Source organism: Notolepis coatsorum, assembly GCF_963971535.1.
Source record: "Notolepis coatsorum genome assembly, chromosome: 4".
Taxonomy (NCBI): Eukaryota; Metazoa; Chordata; class Actinopteri; order Aulopiformes; family Paralepididae; genus Notolepis; species Notolepis coatsorum.
The window spans coordinates 49,355,989-49,371,345 of NC_140168.1; the positions used below are offsets into that span (position 1 = coordinate 49,355,989).

At 41.3% G+C, this 15,357-nt stretch overlaps 1 protein-coding gene across 2 annotated transcripts in view; it reads right to left on the bottom strand.

Moving 5' to 3' along the window:
• Positions 1-15,357, bottom strand: part of LOC311227688 (histone-lysine N-methyltransferase 2B-like) — a 164,691-nt gene that overhangs the window by 58,108 nt on the left and 91,226 nt on the right. For both annotated transcript variants that reach the window (XM_084313440.1, XM_084313439.1), the window contains exons 14-23: positions 14,339-14,485; positions 8,263-8,355; positions 7,962-8,079; positions 7,405-7,518; positions 7,089-7,279; positions 5,481-5,585; positions 4,300-4,410; positions 1,593-1,669; positions 717-901; positions 473-558 (exon numbers count right to left, since the gene is read on the bottom strand). In XM_084313440.1, coding sequence (XP_084169566.1) covers positions 473-558; positions 717-901; positions 1,593-1,669; positions 4,300-4,410; positions 5,481-5,585; positions 7,089-7,279; positions 7,405-7,518; positions 7,962-8,079; positions 8,263-8,355; positions 14,339-14,485 — 1,227 coding nt within the window. The remainder of the gene's footprint in view (positions 1-472; positions 559-716; positions 902-1,592; positions 1,670-4,299; positions 4,411-5,480; positions 5,586-7,088; positions 7,280-7,404; positions 7,519-7,961; positions 8,080-8,262; positions 8,356-14,338; positions 14,486-15,357) is intronic.

The following is a 15,357-nucleotide window of genomic DNA, read 5'->3' on the forward strand; positions in this document are numbered from 1 at the left end:
GAAAAACATATTTGAGGGAGTCAAGTGTCATGAGCAGAGCATGACACAAAGAGCAGGGAAAAGGACATTCAGGGAACAATGAAGCCAGATTCAGTGTTCGAACCTTTTTCAGCAAGAAGTCGCAATTAGCTCATCCACATGCAAGTGATGTTTTTCAAACTGTTGATTTTCTGTCTGGCATTCCAAATTCTATATGTCTTAATGTTTAATTCAGAAAATAAATACAGTTGGCAATTTAAAGTGACCATATTCCAGTGTATTATCATCTAAACTTGAAGGCAGTTTTATTAACTTAAAAAAATAAGTGATATTTGATATTCAAAGGAACATAGCTGCTCAATATTAGAAGTACATAAATAATAAATGTGTAAAAACTGTCTACATGTCAAAATCACAGAGGAGTCCTCATATAAACATAAAATAAGTCCTAAAATAAGCTCCATCTACTGTACGATAAGGCAGTGGAACTCACATTAGGTGTTGAGTCTCCGCACTGTTGGCACAGCACACATTGCCTCTCATCCTTGAACCAGGTGGAGTCCGACTCGCTTGTTCCACCTGCATTATGAAAAGGACACAAATACATCCGACACGTTTATAATCTCAAGACTACACATGTTGTCAAGCCTTTATAAGCATTGGAGAACACCAAGCCAGTCCGGAGTTTTCAGACAGCATTTCATAATGCGATACAAAACAGCAGTGTTTTTTCGTACCACGTGAACAGCGAGGGGGGCCCTGCGATGCCTCGGGCTGGGGCGTGGCGACCGAGGACAGGGGAGGGTTGGAGTCTCCCTCCTGGGGGCCCCCTGGCTCCTTGGGAGGCTGGTATGTTTTCTCCAGGCACTGTGCATAGCTGTGTTCCATGGAGGGGGGTAGACATGCCTCGGGAAGCATGTCACTGAGAGAGACAAGAGAGGGAGAGAGAAATACAGGGAGAGTAAGACCATAGTATGGTCATAGGGTCAGGGAAAGACATGCGACTATTGTCTACTCTCTTACAATGTTCCCTTTCGTGCCTGACATTTTAAAGGTAGCCTTGTTCATGACGGTAGTGTTAAGGAGCACTTCAGGTACTCACCCCCTGGTGCTTTGAATTTGGGACGTTATTTCTTCTTATTGCATGTCTCCACAGTGAACACAGAATTAAAAAAAAAAAACTGTAGAAATACTTGATGAATTGAAGTTAATTGAACCGGAAATGTTTTTTGTTAGCAAGGTTTTCGCAAAAATGCATGCGTTTGTGAAGTACTGAGCATATGATTGGATAAACGAGACTTGGGATTATTGCATGAGTTGTGAAAGTTTGTAAACCGATATCTTGATACAGTTCTGCTGTTGTTAAACCAAATCACCATTAACTTCAATTCATCCAGTACTTCTACAGTTTTATTTTGGATTCTACGTTCACAGTGGAGACATGAGAAGAAAACAAAATATTCATGAATCCAAGGCATCACGAGGTGAGTAATTGATATACAAATTACCATTTTTGGGTGAAGTGCTTCTTTAAAAAAAAGTAGTTTTGTTCTTTTGTTGAACAGAGTTATTGGAATGGATGGGGAGTAAGTCATTCCTTGGGAATTCCATACCTTGGGAATACTTTGGCGAGTGGGTCCCAAATGTTCAGATTGTATCCCTGGTACCAACTGAAAACCTCCTCCAACAACTGAGAAATAAGAAAACCTGAGTCAGAAGTGTCTTTCAGAAGTCACAATATGCCCGTTTCCTAAACACAATCCTGAACAACCTTTCATTAAAGCAGGTTCTCTATGCATGTCACATTTAAAAATGCTGTTTTTTTTTTCCCAGACCTTAATTTCTTAAGTCTATCTTCATCCATAGAAAAACAAACAAGGATGAGTTTGAGATGGGGTATAAGGAAGCAACCCTTATCTAGTCCTGCCCCTTTCTTACAATATCAAAACATTTGAAATAAAACTCTTACTACCAAAAGGAGGGAAAGAAAATAAAAGGTTAAAAAAAACAAGACAACCATTTTTTGTTCAGAATAAATTAAAACATTCCCTGAGAGCAACTATCTATAGTTCCTCAGTTCTGTATTTGTTTATCAGTGCTTGTTATCCATCTATTTCTGAACTGTACAATGCTATTGCTCTTTTTCTGTCCCACTTGTAGTCCATTCCATAAAGCTTTTTATCTTTTTATATCATTTTAAATCTTTATTTCGAACATGTAAATACAAACAAAATAAAACAAAAACAAATCATTAATCTCTAGCAATGAAATGAAAACAAAAATAAAATAATTAAATAAAGAGAACATAACTCAATTTACATGTTCGAAAAGGAGTAGGAAGAAGTATACACTTATTTAATCCTACCCCTTTTCCACTACTGAAAATGAATGTAATTTCTTACTAATTTAAAACCTTACAAAATATATATATATATATATATATATATATATATATATATAAATGCAAAACATATATATATTTTTTTAACATTAACTCATTGGACGCCAGTCACGAGTATAGTCGGGTTAACTCGCCGACGCTTGAGCGCCAATCACGAGTATAGTCGTTTTTTATTTTTTTATGCACTTTTTGTCCCCGTTTTCTATTTTTCTCCCATCCCCAATTTCGTATTATCAAATTCTTCCCTCCCCTGTCTTGAACGTTGCTAGACTATGCCTCACACAGGTCGGTTGTAGTGAGGACAGAAGCCTTGCATCACATGTCCCCTCCGGTACACGAGGAGGCAGCCTGTCGCATCTTTTCACCGCAGCAGCTCGAACTCCGTGGGAGGCTCACACTGCCCCCGTTACTTCCTGCTTCCGCCGCACCGGCGTCACCAAACCGACCTGTAGGAGTCGCTGTCCACAACGTCAAATCCCGACCCACCGGCTTTCCCACCCTCTAACACTTGCCAATTGTGTTAGTATGAACGACCGGCCAGCCGGTAGCAACGCCGAGAGCTGGGCTCGAACCCAGCGTCTCCTGCGTTAAGAGGCGAGCGTCTTGCCCACTGCGCCAATCAGCCACTCGAGTATAGTCGGGTTTTAATCGTTATTTCTTTTATTAGCGATATCCATTCATTTTCATCCATCCAACCTGATGTTATCATTGGGAATGGGTCTGAGCTCGCAAAAGGGCAAATAACGCAGCCTATCGTCTCCCGGATGGTATTGCACATCATTGGATTGGATTGGCTGGGGATGTGCATAAAAAAAAAAAAGTCCGGTCCAGGTTTTCCTTCTCGGGCATGCAGTATCGTTATACCACATTGACTGGGGAGACTGGGAGCAGCGTGGATTATGTGTTTTGGATATATAACGGATCAATAAACGCGATCAATATTTGGAATAGCGATCAGGAATTGGATTAATCTTTTTGCAGGACATCAGATGTGAGGTAAGGAATTTATGTTACGAATCTTGGGTTAATCAGATGTTCCTTTCACTGCCATCGGCGCGTGCGCCGACCAATGCACGGATAAGCGATTTTTCAGCACGCTTCTGTATCGTGCATGAGGACACATACTATCGATAATCTAGCGTTGATTTGAAAACGATTCAGAAATCAGCCGAAAAATGACAACGTGTTTTGTGTATTCCACTAAAGGGCTATTATCACGTATTTCTCTGGAATTACTAGAAATCACCAAAACTATACTCTTATTCAAAACGGTATAAAACGGAAATGTACCGATGAAAAAACAATCCGTTGTGTACGTGTTGACTGCAAGCAAGTCATTGATAAGCAACAGGTGTATTAGACCCATAGCCATAATTTAAGATATATTTTAAGCACTCGCAAATCTCCCCGTCCTCCCATTGATTAAAGCAGCGACCATCTAGCCATAATTTCCCGGAAGGGGCGTGGCGCTCAATGAGTTAAGAAAAGAAAAGAAACATGTAAACACCTGTGAATGTCCAATCCCTTCCGCATCCCTGTGCCTCGTGAAAATGATTTCTTTATAACTCAGTTTGAATTGATTTATGTTTGGACATTGCTTTAGCACAATATTCAGACTGTTCCACAGTTCACTCCACATATGGAAATGCAATGTCTTCTCCTGGTAGTACGTGCACTAAGAACTTTTAAGTTGAGTTCTCCCCTCAGATTATAACCCCCCTCTCTTTCAAAGAACAGTTTTTGAACGTTTCCTGGAAATAGTATTCCATGTTCAGTACAACGTATGCCTTTATTCAACTAAGCCATTGCAGTATATACCTGAAATCACTAACCATAACAGATAGAAAAATATGTCAAAATGATACTTCAGCGGTCCGATGGCAACTGGTCTCCAGGCAATACCAGAGACTTCAGCCTACCTTGCGGTAGTGCTCCCTGGTCTGATTGGTTGGTCTCTGGTCCTCAGGGAGAGACTCCTCCTCCTTTAGCCACTTCCTCAACATCAACACAACATCTGCATGAAATGATTTCTGATTGGGCGATAAAACAAGAGAAGACAGAATGGTGGGGGGTTAAACAAGAGAACATTTCCCTTTCAATCCAAGTCAACGTCTGACATCTCAAACACAGAATACATTAGTACAACACATATGGGAATATTAGTACTAGGCACTGGAGCAGTGTTTCTCAAATGGGGGTATGCGGGGGTACTGCAGGGGGTACGCGAGAACATTTTGAAAGGTGTCAAAGTAAAAAAAAATAAAAAAAAATAAAAAGTCAGTCATGAATAATTCACAAATTACATACATTCAATTAAAATCTGCAGTGATTAAGCTCTTTTCCAGGCATAGTCCGTTTCTTTGCTTTATTTTTATCTGGGTCATTGCAGAAAATGATGTGTCACACAGATAGGCGGATCCAAATTATGAATAATTCACAAATTAATATACCAATATAATACATTCAATTAAAATCCATATTTTAAAGTTCAATAATCACCTTTCTGAAACATTGATGTGAGCAATGTTATTTCCAATAGCAGTGAGCGCAATCACGTTATCAGTCGGCTAACGTTACGTCGATTGTAACCCAAAAAAAGTAACGTCCTGCCACTCTGTAATTTGACGTCATTCACTTTGAAGCGTGGAATGAGAGTTTTCAAATTAACGTTAGCAAGCAAAGAAAATGGATAGGTGGTTGAAACGTAGCAGCTGCAATGCAGCTGAAAACCATGTGAAAGAAGTCTGCAAGAACATCTCTTGGATGTTTCATGTGACCGTGGTCTACAGATGAAGTTCGAGGGATGTACTCTCACACAGTTTTGGGTGTGTGTGAAAAAGGAACAGCCAGAGCTAGGAAAGAAGGCCTTGGAACAGCTACTCCCCTTTGGATCCACCTATCTGTGTGAAACATCATTTTCTGCAATGACCCAGATAAAAACAAAGCAAAGAAACAGACTATGCCTGGAAAAGAGCTTAATCACTGCAGTTGAAGTTTTGGGTTGGTCAAGGGGGTACTTGGTTGAACAAATATCTAAGAGGGGTTACAGTAGTCAAAAAAGTTTGAGAACCACTGCACTAGAGGATCAGTGGGCTCTTACCAGTGAAGTGTAGTGACCCCCCACCGCCTTCTTGCTGATAGCATGTAGATCACAGACTGGTTGATGTCGGTCCACTTTGATATCTTTCTCATTTGCCTCTTCACACTGTAAGACAGAAACACAACTTGGTTAAGAGAGAGTGCCACCCAAGCCAGTCAGCCAGTCAGCCAGTCATGTTCTTGTAGCTATATTAACACATTCCCGGCCATCCACGTATATATACGTGATTGGGAGCCAGCGCTTGACGGCCAATCACGTATATACGTGTTTAACTAGTTTTTTCTTTTATTCAATTTTAATATCCTATTCACTGTCACAGAGCTGTATTTTGGCTGGAAAAAGCATATTGGGACTCGGAAAGTGCAGTACCGGCCAGATCCTGGTAGTGGCGCTGTCTCGAGAATGCAGTAATCCTTGTTTCAGACCTGGTGTCACTTTTTTTTTCCCGCTCCGGGTGGACTTTAGCTTGTGTAGGGACAAAACGCCAATCGATTTAACGTTATTAGCTTAGCGCCTTATAACTAGCTTTGCAGGAATGATCCCAGATCATTCCCATATAACGCTCATATTCATTAGGCTATAAAACGGGAACGTATTGATGAAAAAATAATTTCTTTATGGTATATTGACGGGAAGGTTTATACTGTCAATTGACAATGACAATGGATACATAGCTATAATAGAAAATATAGATTTAGCTCTACAAACAATGTCACGCACAGTGAAAAGTTGTAATGAAAAGCTGGCGTCCTAGAGTGGGGCCCGTCTACCGTAATCTAATGGCCGGGAATGTGTTAAGGGTGTACGTTTTATTATTATTTTTTTTTTTACTTTATTCTAGATGGATAAAATAGGTACATGGACAGGAATCCAATACAATTATATGTCAAGCTTCTTCATTAGGGTTACACTTTCCTTGATAATTTTAACTCAAAACAATAAGGAGAGCTGCCTGGTGAATTTGGGGGAAATTTCTACTTCTGCTAAATAAAAACTTAAAGGAACACATCAACATTATGGGAAATGCAGAAAAGAAGATTAGACACCAATTTCCATTCTGCATGTTCAGTATAAAGTTATTCAGCTGCAAGCTAGCCTAGTTTGTTAGCACAAATTAATGAAATAATAATAGATTACATTTATATATCAAAGCGCTCCCCACAATGTAGGGTGGAAATTGCCTCCTTCACCACCACTGGTAGCACCCAACCTTGGGCTATGCAGGCTCACTGGCTGCCATACACTGGCACCGGGCACACTACACAATGGCTGAACGGCTCAGGAGACAGGGATTGATATCAGCCAATTAAGGGGAAGGGATGATTAGGTGACCTTGATGTCAGAGACCTGATTGGGAATTTAGCCAGGAACGTCACTTGGAACTTGACTCATGTAATCAGGAAATTATTTATTAGTTATTATTTCTAGTTATTATTTCTTAAAAAGAAAAAGGTAACCAGATCTACCAGAGATATAGAATTTGCCATAACCTTCCAGGCTGGGAAAATTCTAATTCAATGTCCATTCAAATTCAAAGACTTTTCACAATTTCCCCACGATTGTATTTGCTTTGAACCTCAAATCAGATGAGCGGCTGATGAACCTCACCTGCTTGCAGACGAGGAGGTGCTGAGCGGCAGGGGAGGAGAGGAGGTCGGCCAGGACCTTCTCCACCCCGGCCTTCAGCCTCCCCTGCAGCTCCTCCTTCCACCGGTTGGGCTCTGCCTGGGGCTTGCAGCAGGGTGAACAGGTAAACACCACACCACCGGACGGGCTGGACATCAGCTCGAACAGCTCCTCTGGAATAATAGATGGTTTCAAATCAGACTGTTTAACTGTGTTGAATTTGACTTAATTTCTTTCCAGGCACATGATGAATGTAACTTTATGAACGCAAACACACTGTGGTTGGCGAGTTACTTACCAGAGAGTCCTTCACATTTGGGATGCACCCAGTGGCTGCACTTTGAACACTGCATCATCCGTTTGTCATGGCTGCTTTTGTCATAGCACTTCTGGCAGACAGTGCAGAAATTACCTGGTGGTAGATGCAGATCAACTGTCAACCTTGGTAAAAGTATTTAATCATTGTGTTTGTTTGATTTGTAAAAGAGCCAATGCCAATAAACCCTGTATGGCTAAAACTACTTTTCTTTGTCTGTGGTTTGTGTTTTCACAACCCCTTTCAGTCCAAACATTAGGTGTGACCACAGATCTCATGTAGGGATGTCACGATAACAATACCAGTATCTGGTCAAATACTGTCCTCATGTACTCGTAAAACTACTCCGATAATACTACTCAGTGCCATGTTTGTTCGGGAAAACACAAAGTTGAATGTTAAAATTTGTATTATATTTATATTATTTTAACTTAAAATGTCAGCAACAGCATCATGTTGTATATTTCATTTGTTAAAGTGAGGAACATCTGATGAAAATAAATAAATGAAAAAATTGGGACATCCCTAGATGTAGTCACCTCTTTTATGGAGGGAAGTGCAGTCTGGACAGAGGTCCAGTTCGTGGTTCCAGGCCAAGTCCCAGCTCTTTCCTGGAGTCACGCCACAGCTCTTACAGTGAATACAGGCCATGCACACCTGGACATACACAGCAGTGGCAAATGATGCAACACGGAGGAGAAAACATTTAAAAAAAATTAATTAAAAATTAAAAGCACAGATTTTGTTTGTTGATTGAGTTTATTGTGACAGCAGGAGAAAATACAACATTGTAGAACCAGAGTTTGGTGCAGTTAAGACATGATTAAATCCAACACTTACCCAAGGTAAGCTACAGTTGATGGGCTTAGGGTAGGTCGGTCCCAAGCATTTAGGGTGGTAAGAATTTTGGCATCTCCTACACTGCAACACAGGCTAGACAAGAGGAGAGACATGATACATTAGACTAGAAGATATATTATTTGCATACATCTAACACAGGGGTATTGACCAGGGGTCTGTGGACCCTCATTAATCATTGAAGGAGTTCTAGGGGGACCCCAGAACAATAGGATTAAAAGCCCAATGAGAGAATATGTAAAAGTGGCCGGTCATGTGATGCCTACTGCAGGGTAGAGCTCATTACCATCATCACCACAAATTATCTGGTCCATGAGTCATCATTTTCACCTAAAAAGTAGTTTACCATAACCCTTCACTTTTTATTTTACCTTTATTCAACCAAGCAAATCAATTAAGAACAAATTCTTATTTACAATGATAGCCTGGCAAGAGACAACGCCTCTTGAAGGGAGGGGGGCTGAAGAGGAATTCAGGATTAACCGTTTCTGCGGCAAAAACGAGTTAACTCTATAGTTAATCGAATTCTGCCAACAACGAGTATACTCGTTATTGGATCAGTTTTTCTTTTATTCGCTATTTCCATTCATTATTCATCCTGCTGTGCTGTAGGACTGGGTGACACTCTTGCCTCTTTTCCATTGCATAGTACCTACTCGACTCTACTCTACTCAGGTACTTTGTTCGTTTTCCACTGCAGGTAGTACTCAGTTTGTCTCCGTGTGGGGAGGCGGCGTCTATTCTTTTACCAACGAACTTGCATTTTTCCACGATCTGATTGGCCACTGACGTTTCTGGTCATGTGACATCTGCGCCAATCGTGTGACGCCTGTTTCTATCACTGGTTAAGCTTAGGCACTCTTTCGAAAGTTGGTTATGGTTAGTTTGTCTTAGAGCAGGGCGATAGAACACCAGCCCTGATTCCAAACTCTAACCTTAACCAACTTCGAAAGAGTCACCTAAGCTTAACCAGTGATAGAACTAGGTGTTAGGTAGTTTGCAGGCTGTTCGAGGGGGAAATAGGCGCAGAAACAGGCGTCACGCGATTGGCGCAGATGTCACATGACCAGAAACGTCAGTGGCCAATCAGATCGTGGAACTAAGCTTAACCAGTGATAGAACTAGGCGTTAGGTAGTTTGCAGGCTGTTAGAGGCGGAAATAGGCGCAGAAACAGGAGTCACGCGATTGGCGCAGATGTCACATGACCAGAAACGTCAGTGGCCAATCAGATCGTGGAAAAATGCAAGTTCGTTGGTAAAAGAATAGACGCGGGGAGGCGGGGCCGCTGGCGTACAGCATGAGAGCTCCGTGAGCATAGCTATGTCCGTGAGGGCTTGGAGCAAGCCAGAGTAAACACAGTTTTCAATCAATCAATAACAACATTAACCAGACTCTCGTTGTGTCTATTCTGCTAACGTTACCTCTCGTGTCTATTCTACTAGCGTTAACGTTACCTCTCGTGTCTATTCTACTAACGTTAACATTACCTCTCGTGTCTATTCTACTAGCGTTAACGTTACCTCTCGTGTCTATTCTACTAACGTTAGCGTTAGGTAATAACCGGTTTAAAATGGATGATGATGATTACCTCACGTTGGGTCTATTCTACTAGCATTTACGTTACGAGTACAAACAATCAATAGCGAGTTATATTGATCTTTGCACGCTATGTACGCTAGCCGCAATGCTAACTATTATAATGGTAAAACGCAATCACATTAGCACGTCTTTTTGTGAGACTAAAATATCCGCTCTTGGTGGTAAATTGTGTTGATGTTGATTTTGTTTCATCAATAAATGAGGCAGAATACACAGTGAATGTATCTTTTTTTGTTTATTGCACTTGTTCCTGCTGCAAACATAATGAAAGCTACGCGAGGCTATATAAAGATGGCGGTTTTGTGTTTTGTGGAGGACGTCCCCTGTGTAGCGCAATGATAACGTAGTGACGATTCTCTCTTCTGACCAATCAGTGGTCTGCAGTGTTTCACGTCACTTTTCTGGTATTGCTTCTACTCGCTTGGAACCTCGACAAAGCAGGTACTAAAAAAGTACCAGGTACCATCCGCAAGATTTTGGCAATGGAAAACCGAAAAGGCTGAGTAGAGTAGAGTAGAGTCGAGTAGGTACCATGCAGTGGAAAAGGGGCATCTGAGACCGCAGCGGTCCGATACCGCCGCCTAATGCCTTGCGGCCGCTATTGCACCCCGTTTGAAACCATGTGGTTTCTTTTGTCGGCCGAGCTGAGCCGTGCAGGCGGGGTCTAAATACTCCGGCAAGACTCCGGCTTATATCGATGCATCGACTAGGCTAACTTTAGGTTAGTTGTAATGTTAGTTTAGGTTCGTGTTAACGTTAGATAATGTACAAAAAAAACATTTTCCGCTGCTATAAACGTCGCACTTTTATTTTGAAAACCCCAGAAAGGAAGTCATTATATTTTCTTTACCATCCTGTTCTGTGTTAGCTCCGGTTAGCTCCGAGCGTCCAGTAGTTAGTAGTATATTATCAATACCAGCCATTGGATTACTGTTTTCTAAATTGGGGAGGCTTTTAATCGTCAAGGTAAGAGGATTTTAAGCCATGGTATCGATAAACTTCAATCGGTTCGGATCCTTTGAAGGAATGAGAATATCAACAAACCTGTAGGGAACGCAAGGCTCCGGCCCCGCCTAACTTCCAGTGATGAAGCTAAGCTATGCTAACGGAGCGACTGTTCCCAAAGCGAAATGCACGCACAGAGACAAAAAGGGTATGTATCTTCTTGTCTAACTCCAGGGAAGATGTTAAATAAGCTAATTTCCCCAAATGTTGGAGTTTTCCTTTAATGTTATTAGCTTAGCGCCCTGTATCTCGCCTTCCAGGAAATATACTAGTCCAAATCCCATATAACGCTTATATTCACGAGGCTATAAAATGAGAACGTATTGATGAAAAAATTATTTCTTTAAGCCATTTTGAAGGGACGGTTTATGGTCTCAATTGACAATGAGAATGGACAGATAGCAATACTATAAAGTATAGATTTAGCTCTACAAACAACCTCACATACAATGCAAGTCTGTTTTGAAATGCTGGCCGTTTAGCGTGAGATTAGACAGCCCCCAATGGCCCCGAATGTGTTAAAACATTTGTGACATATTATTGTACAACAACTAATGTTATGCATGGACATTTCCTGGCACATTTGGAGATTCGCTAGCATGACTTTCATCTATTATGTAATGGCAGTTTCACTTTGTTAACATTTTGGATTGCATTTGAGAGGCAAGGGCAGCCGTGTGTGTGTGTGCGTGTGTGTGTGTGTGTGTGGAGCTGGTGGGGTGTGTGGGTAGAAGTCAGGTGTGTGTGGCCAGCGGCCGGTAGAACATCGTTGCTTACCTTATAATTAATTATGCGTGGGATACTAATGTTGCTTGGGCTGTCTTGCTCCACGAGGACAAGCCTCATCAAAAATATCGTATAGTTTTGCGGCACAACGTGTGCAAACGTAGTTGGTCCAACTGTAACCTGGTAACACATCATACCCCTTTGGGGACTGTTTTCTTTCTAAGGGCCCTTTCTCACTCACTCATTCTGTCCGTACCGGTCGCGTACCGCCCTCATTCCGGGTCAGAGTGCGAACCCCCCACCCCCCTCTCCCCCCTCTAGTTTGTGTACACACTGCAGTCTTGGTTCGCTTCGGGTTCTGTTTACGGTTTGCCTTTTGAGCGTTTACGCTTGCCGTAGGCAATGATGTCACGTTCGAAAATGTAAACAGGAATGTCTTAACACGACTGCGGACTCTGGATGCTGATATAAAATGAACAAATTGCCAATAAATATGAAGTTATATTTGAACCTCTGTTGTCAAGCCTTGTCAATATAACCCACCCCATTTTATAACGAATGGATGGTGTTGTAGAGTCCGCTTTTGAGCGTTTTAACGATAGCGCTAAGCTAACGGCTAAACGCTAGTTAGCTTAGCCTTTACTAGTAACATTGCTGCATCGATTAGCATTATATTGAATGTCATTGATCTACTGGTCGACCACGGCCGACTGGTTGGGCACCACTGGTCTAATAGAAATAAATGCATTCGAACAAGAAAGTATAGTATACAGCAATGGCTAACGGCTAACGCTAGTTAGCTAGCCTGTTCAGAAGCTAACATTATCCCATCGCTTGTGGCAATTATATTGCATGTCATTGATCTACTGGTCGACCACGGCCGACTGGTTGGGCACCACTGGTCTAATAGAAATAAATGCATTCGAACAATGTATAGACATAGCAATGGCAAACAAAATTGCCAGGCCTAACCGCCCCCACTAGTGCGCACCTGAGACCACCTATTTCACCGGCCCCAGTTCAGCGCCCCCGGGGACGAATCAGCGGGGGGCGGGGACGGGGGACAGCGTTCTCACTCAGACAGACACACCCTTTTCTGATGCGAGCCGGGTCTGATTCGACACAGAGCAGTGAGTGAGAAAGGGCCATGACATAATTAGCTAATGATACAAGCATACTTTATTAGGGTGCTATTGTATTGGTTAGGATTCATCTTATTTTTATTCACTAAAAGTATTGAGGCTCAGCAATCAATCAAGTCCTAGACAAACCAAATTTGGTAAGTGAGTTTGTACCCTTGTATAGGCTTATTATGGCTATATTTTTCTACGCTACTGAAATTATACTGGGATTATAATTATACAGGTGCAGCTCAATACATTTGAATATTGTGGAAACGTTTATTTATTTCAGTGATTCAATTCAAAAAGCGAAACTCTCATAGATTATAGATTCATTACACACAAAGTGAAATATTTCAAGCCTTTATTTGTTTTTATTTTTGTTGAGTATGGCTTACAGCTCATGAAAACCCAAAATGTAGTATCTCAGAAATGTTTTATATTACATAAGACCAATAAAAAAAAAAACACTGAAAAGTATGTTCACTCAGTACTTAGTTGGGGCTCCTTTTACACAAATTACTGCATCAATGCGGCGAAATAAACTGACTTTTTCACGATATTCTAATTTATTGAGCTGCACCTGTATATAATATTGCTTTGGTGAAATGATTGTTACTGCAGGAAGGGGTGACCCTGAATAGTCGATTATTGGATTGAAAAATATAAAATCCCAGAGTATCCCAGTGAAATCCACACATTCCATTTAGGCTATGGGGTGCTGGGCGTACTGCTGAAAGAATAGAATTAGAATTGGTGCCATAGAATTTAATAGAATTTAGTGCAGGACTAAACTATTTTCTACTGTCACGGGCCACAGTGTGTGGACTAGAGCTGGAACTAGAGCTGGATAATGTGAGTTTTATGGATATTGTTTAAATGAAAGATCAGAGTATGGACTTAATTTACAATTAGACCTACAGGTATATAAGTAAGAGTCATTTTACTTGCATATAACTAATGCTTATGTTATGCAAAAGCGTGCATCCTCCTAAGCCAGCTGTAAATGATGCCGAGGGCCGCCGAGCCTGAGACTAATATTGTCATGACTTATGTTTTAGTACTGCTGTTTTATGTGTGTGGTTTGATGCATATGGATAGATCTATTTTATAATCTATTACATTAGCCCTCTGTCTTTACAATATGTCTACTAAAAAATCCAGAGTAACCTAAAACGTCCTTGAAATGGTCTATTGAGCGAACTGGAATCGTGCTATTTGTTTCAGGACCTAGGACAGCAGCAGAGGCCTAATTTGTTTTGCGCGTGAGTGCTCTTTCTGACATAATAAATATGACTAGTGGTATGCAGCTGTCTTTTATTGATTTTTAAATGCTAAAAGTTAACATATCATGACCAAATCAGATGAGACTCGGAATGGTGGGGATATGTTGCTTTTTCACAGTGGTAAGAAGAAAATGCATACCTGCATACCGTCACATCCCTAGAACACACCTAATACACCAAATATGAATACAAAGTGAATGCATTTGGTATGCCCCGATTTAACTGTATTTAAGATATTTCAAGGCCTAGAAGTTGACATAAATACAAAAAAGTTAGACACATGATCATGTATTAAAGAGCAGTAGTAAATGCATGTATACCTTTTTGCTCTTGCTTTTGCGGCCACACACACGACAGAACTTGCAGCGCCTGCAGCACCAGTTCTCCTTGTTCTCCTCCTGGGGGCGCTCATCTGGCCCGAGGCAGAAACTGTGGAATGGCTCACAGCAGATCTGGCAGTATATCATCTGATGGGGAAAGGACGGGGGTAGGAGAAAGCAGTTAAGGCCATGTGACGTGAATGTGTCCCGAGATAAGTCGGGTTAACTCGCCGACGCTTGAGCGCCAAACCCGAGAAAAGTTGGGTTTTCTATCATTATTTCTTTTATTCAATATTCCCATTATAATCCATCGAGGGAGCCTGTGTTATCATTGGGAATGAGTCTGAGATCGCAAACGTCCAATACCGCCGCCTGCTGCCTTGCGGCCGGTATTGCACATCCTTTGGAACTCTCTGGCTTGGGCTGTGCGTCAATCTAAAAAGTCGAGTCCGGGTTTTCCTTGTCGGGCAGGACAAGCGTTTATAACGCATGGATTGTGGAGAATCAAGCACTCCCAGTTAATGTTCTTTGGTGTATTATGTTGGCAACACGATCGACATCAATACTTGGAATGGCGATCAGATAATTGGAATATTCTTTTTGGAGTACATCCTAGTCAAGGTAAGGGCTATATGGTATCAATCTTGCGTTGATCCAAGAATCCTTTCACTGCAATCCAGCGTTTGTGTGTAATGTGTGTGTAACGTATTCCGTTGGTGACGATCAAAGCAGAGAAAAACGACCCCCCACCCTTTCATGCATTCATGATGAAACATAATATAGAAACGCCACGTTTTTAGTGAAATGCACTAACCGCTGCATAGTGTAGTTTTCTGGGATTAGACAGGATTACTCTAAAACTATACTCATATTCACCACGGTATAAAACGGGAATGTATGGATGAAAAAATTATTTCTTTTTCACAAATTGAACGATAAGATACTCTATGTCAAATGGGCAATATTATTATATCCATAGCTATGATATATAATATAGTTTGAGCCCTGCAAACACCGCC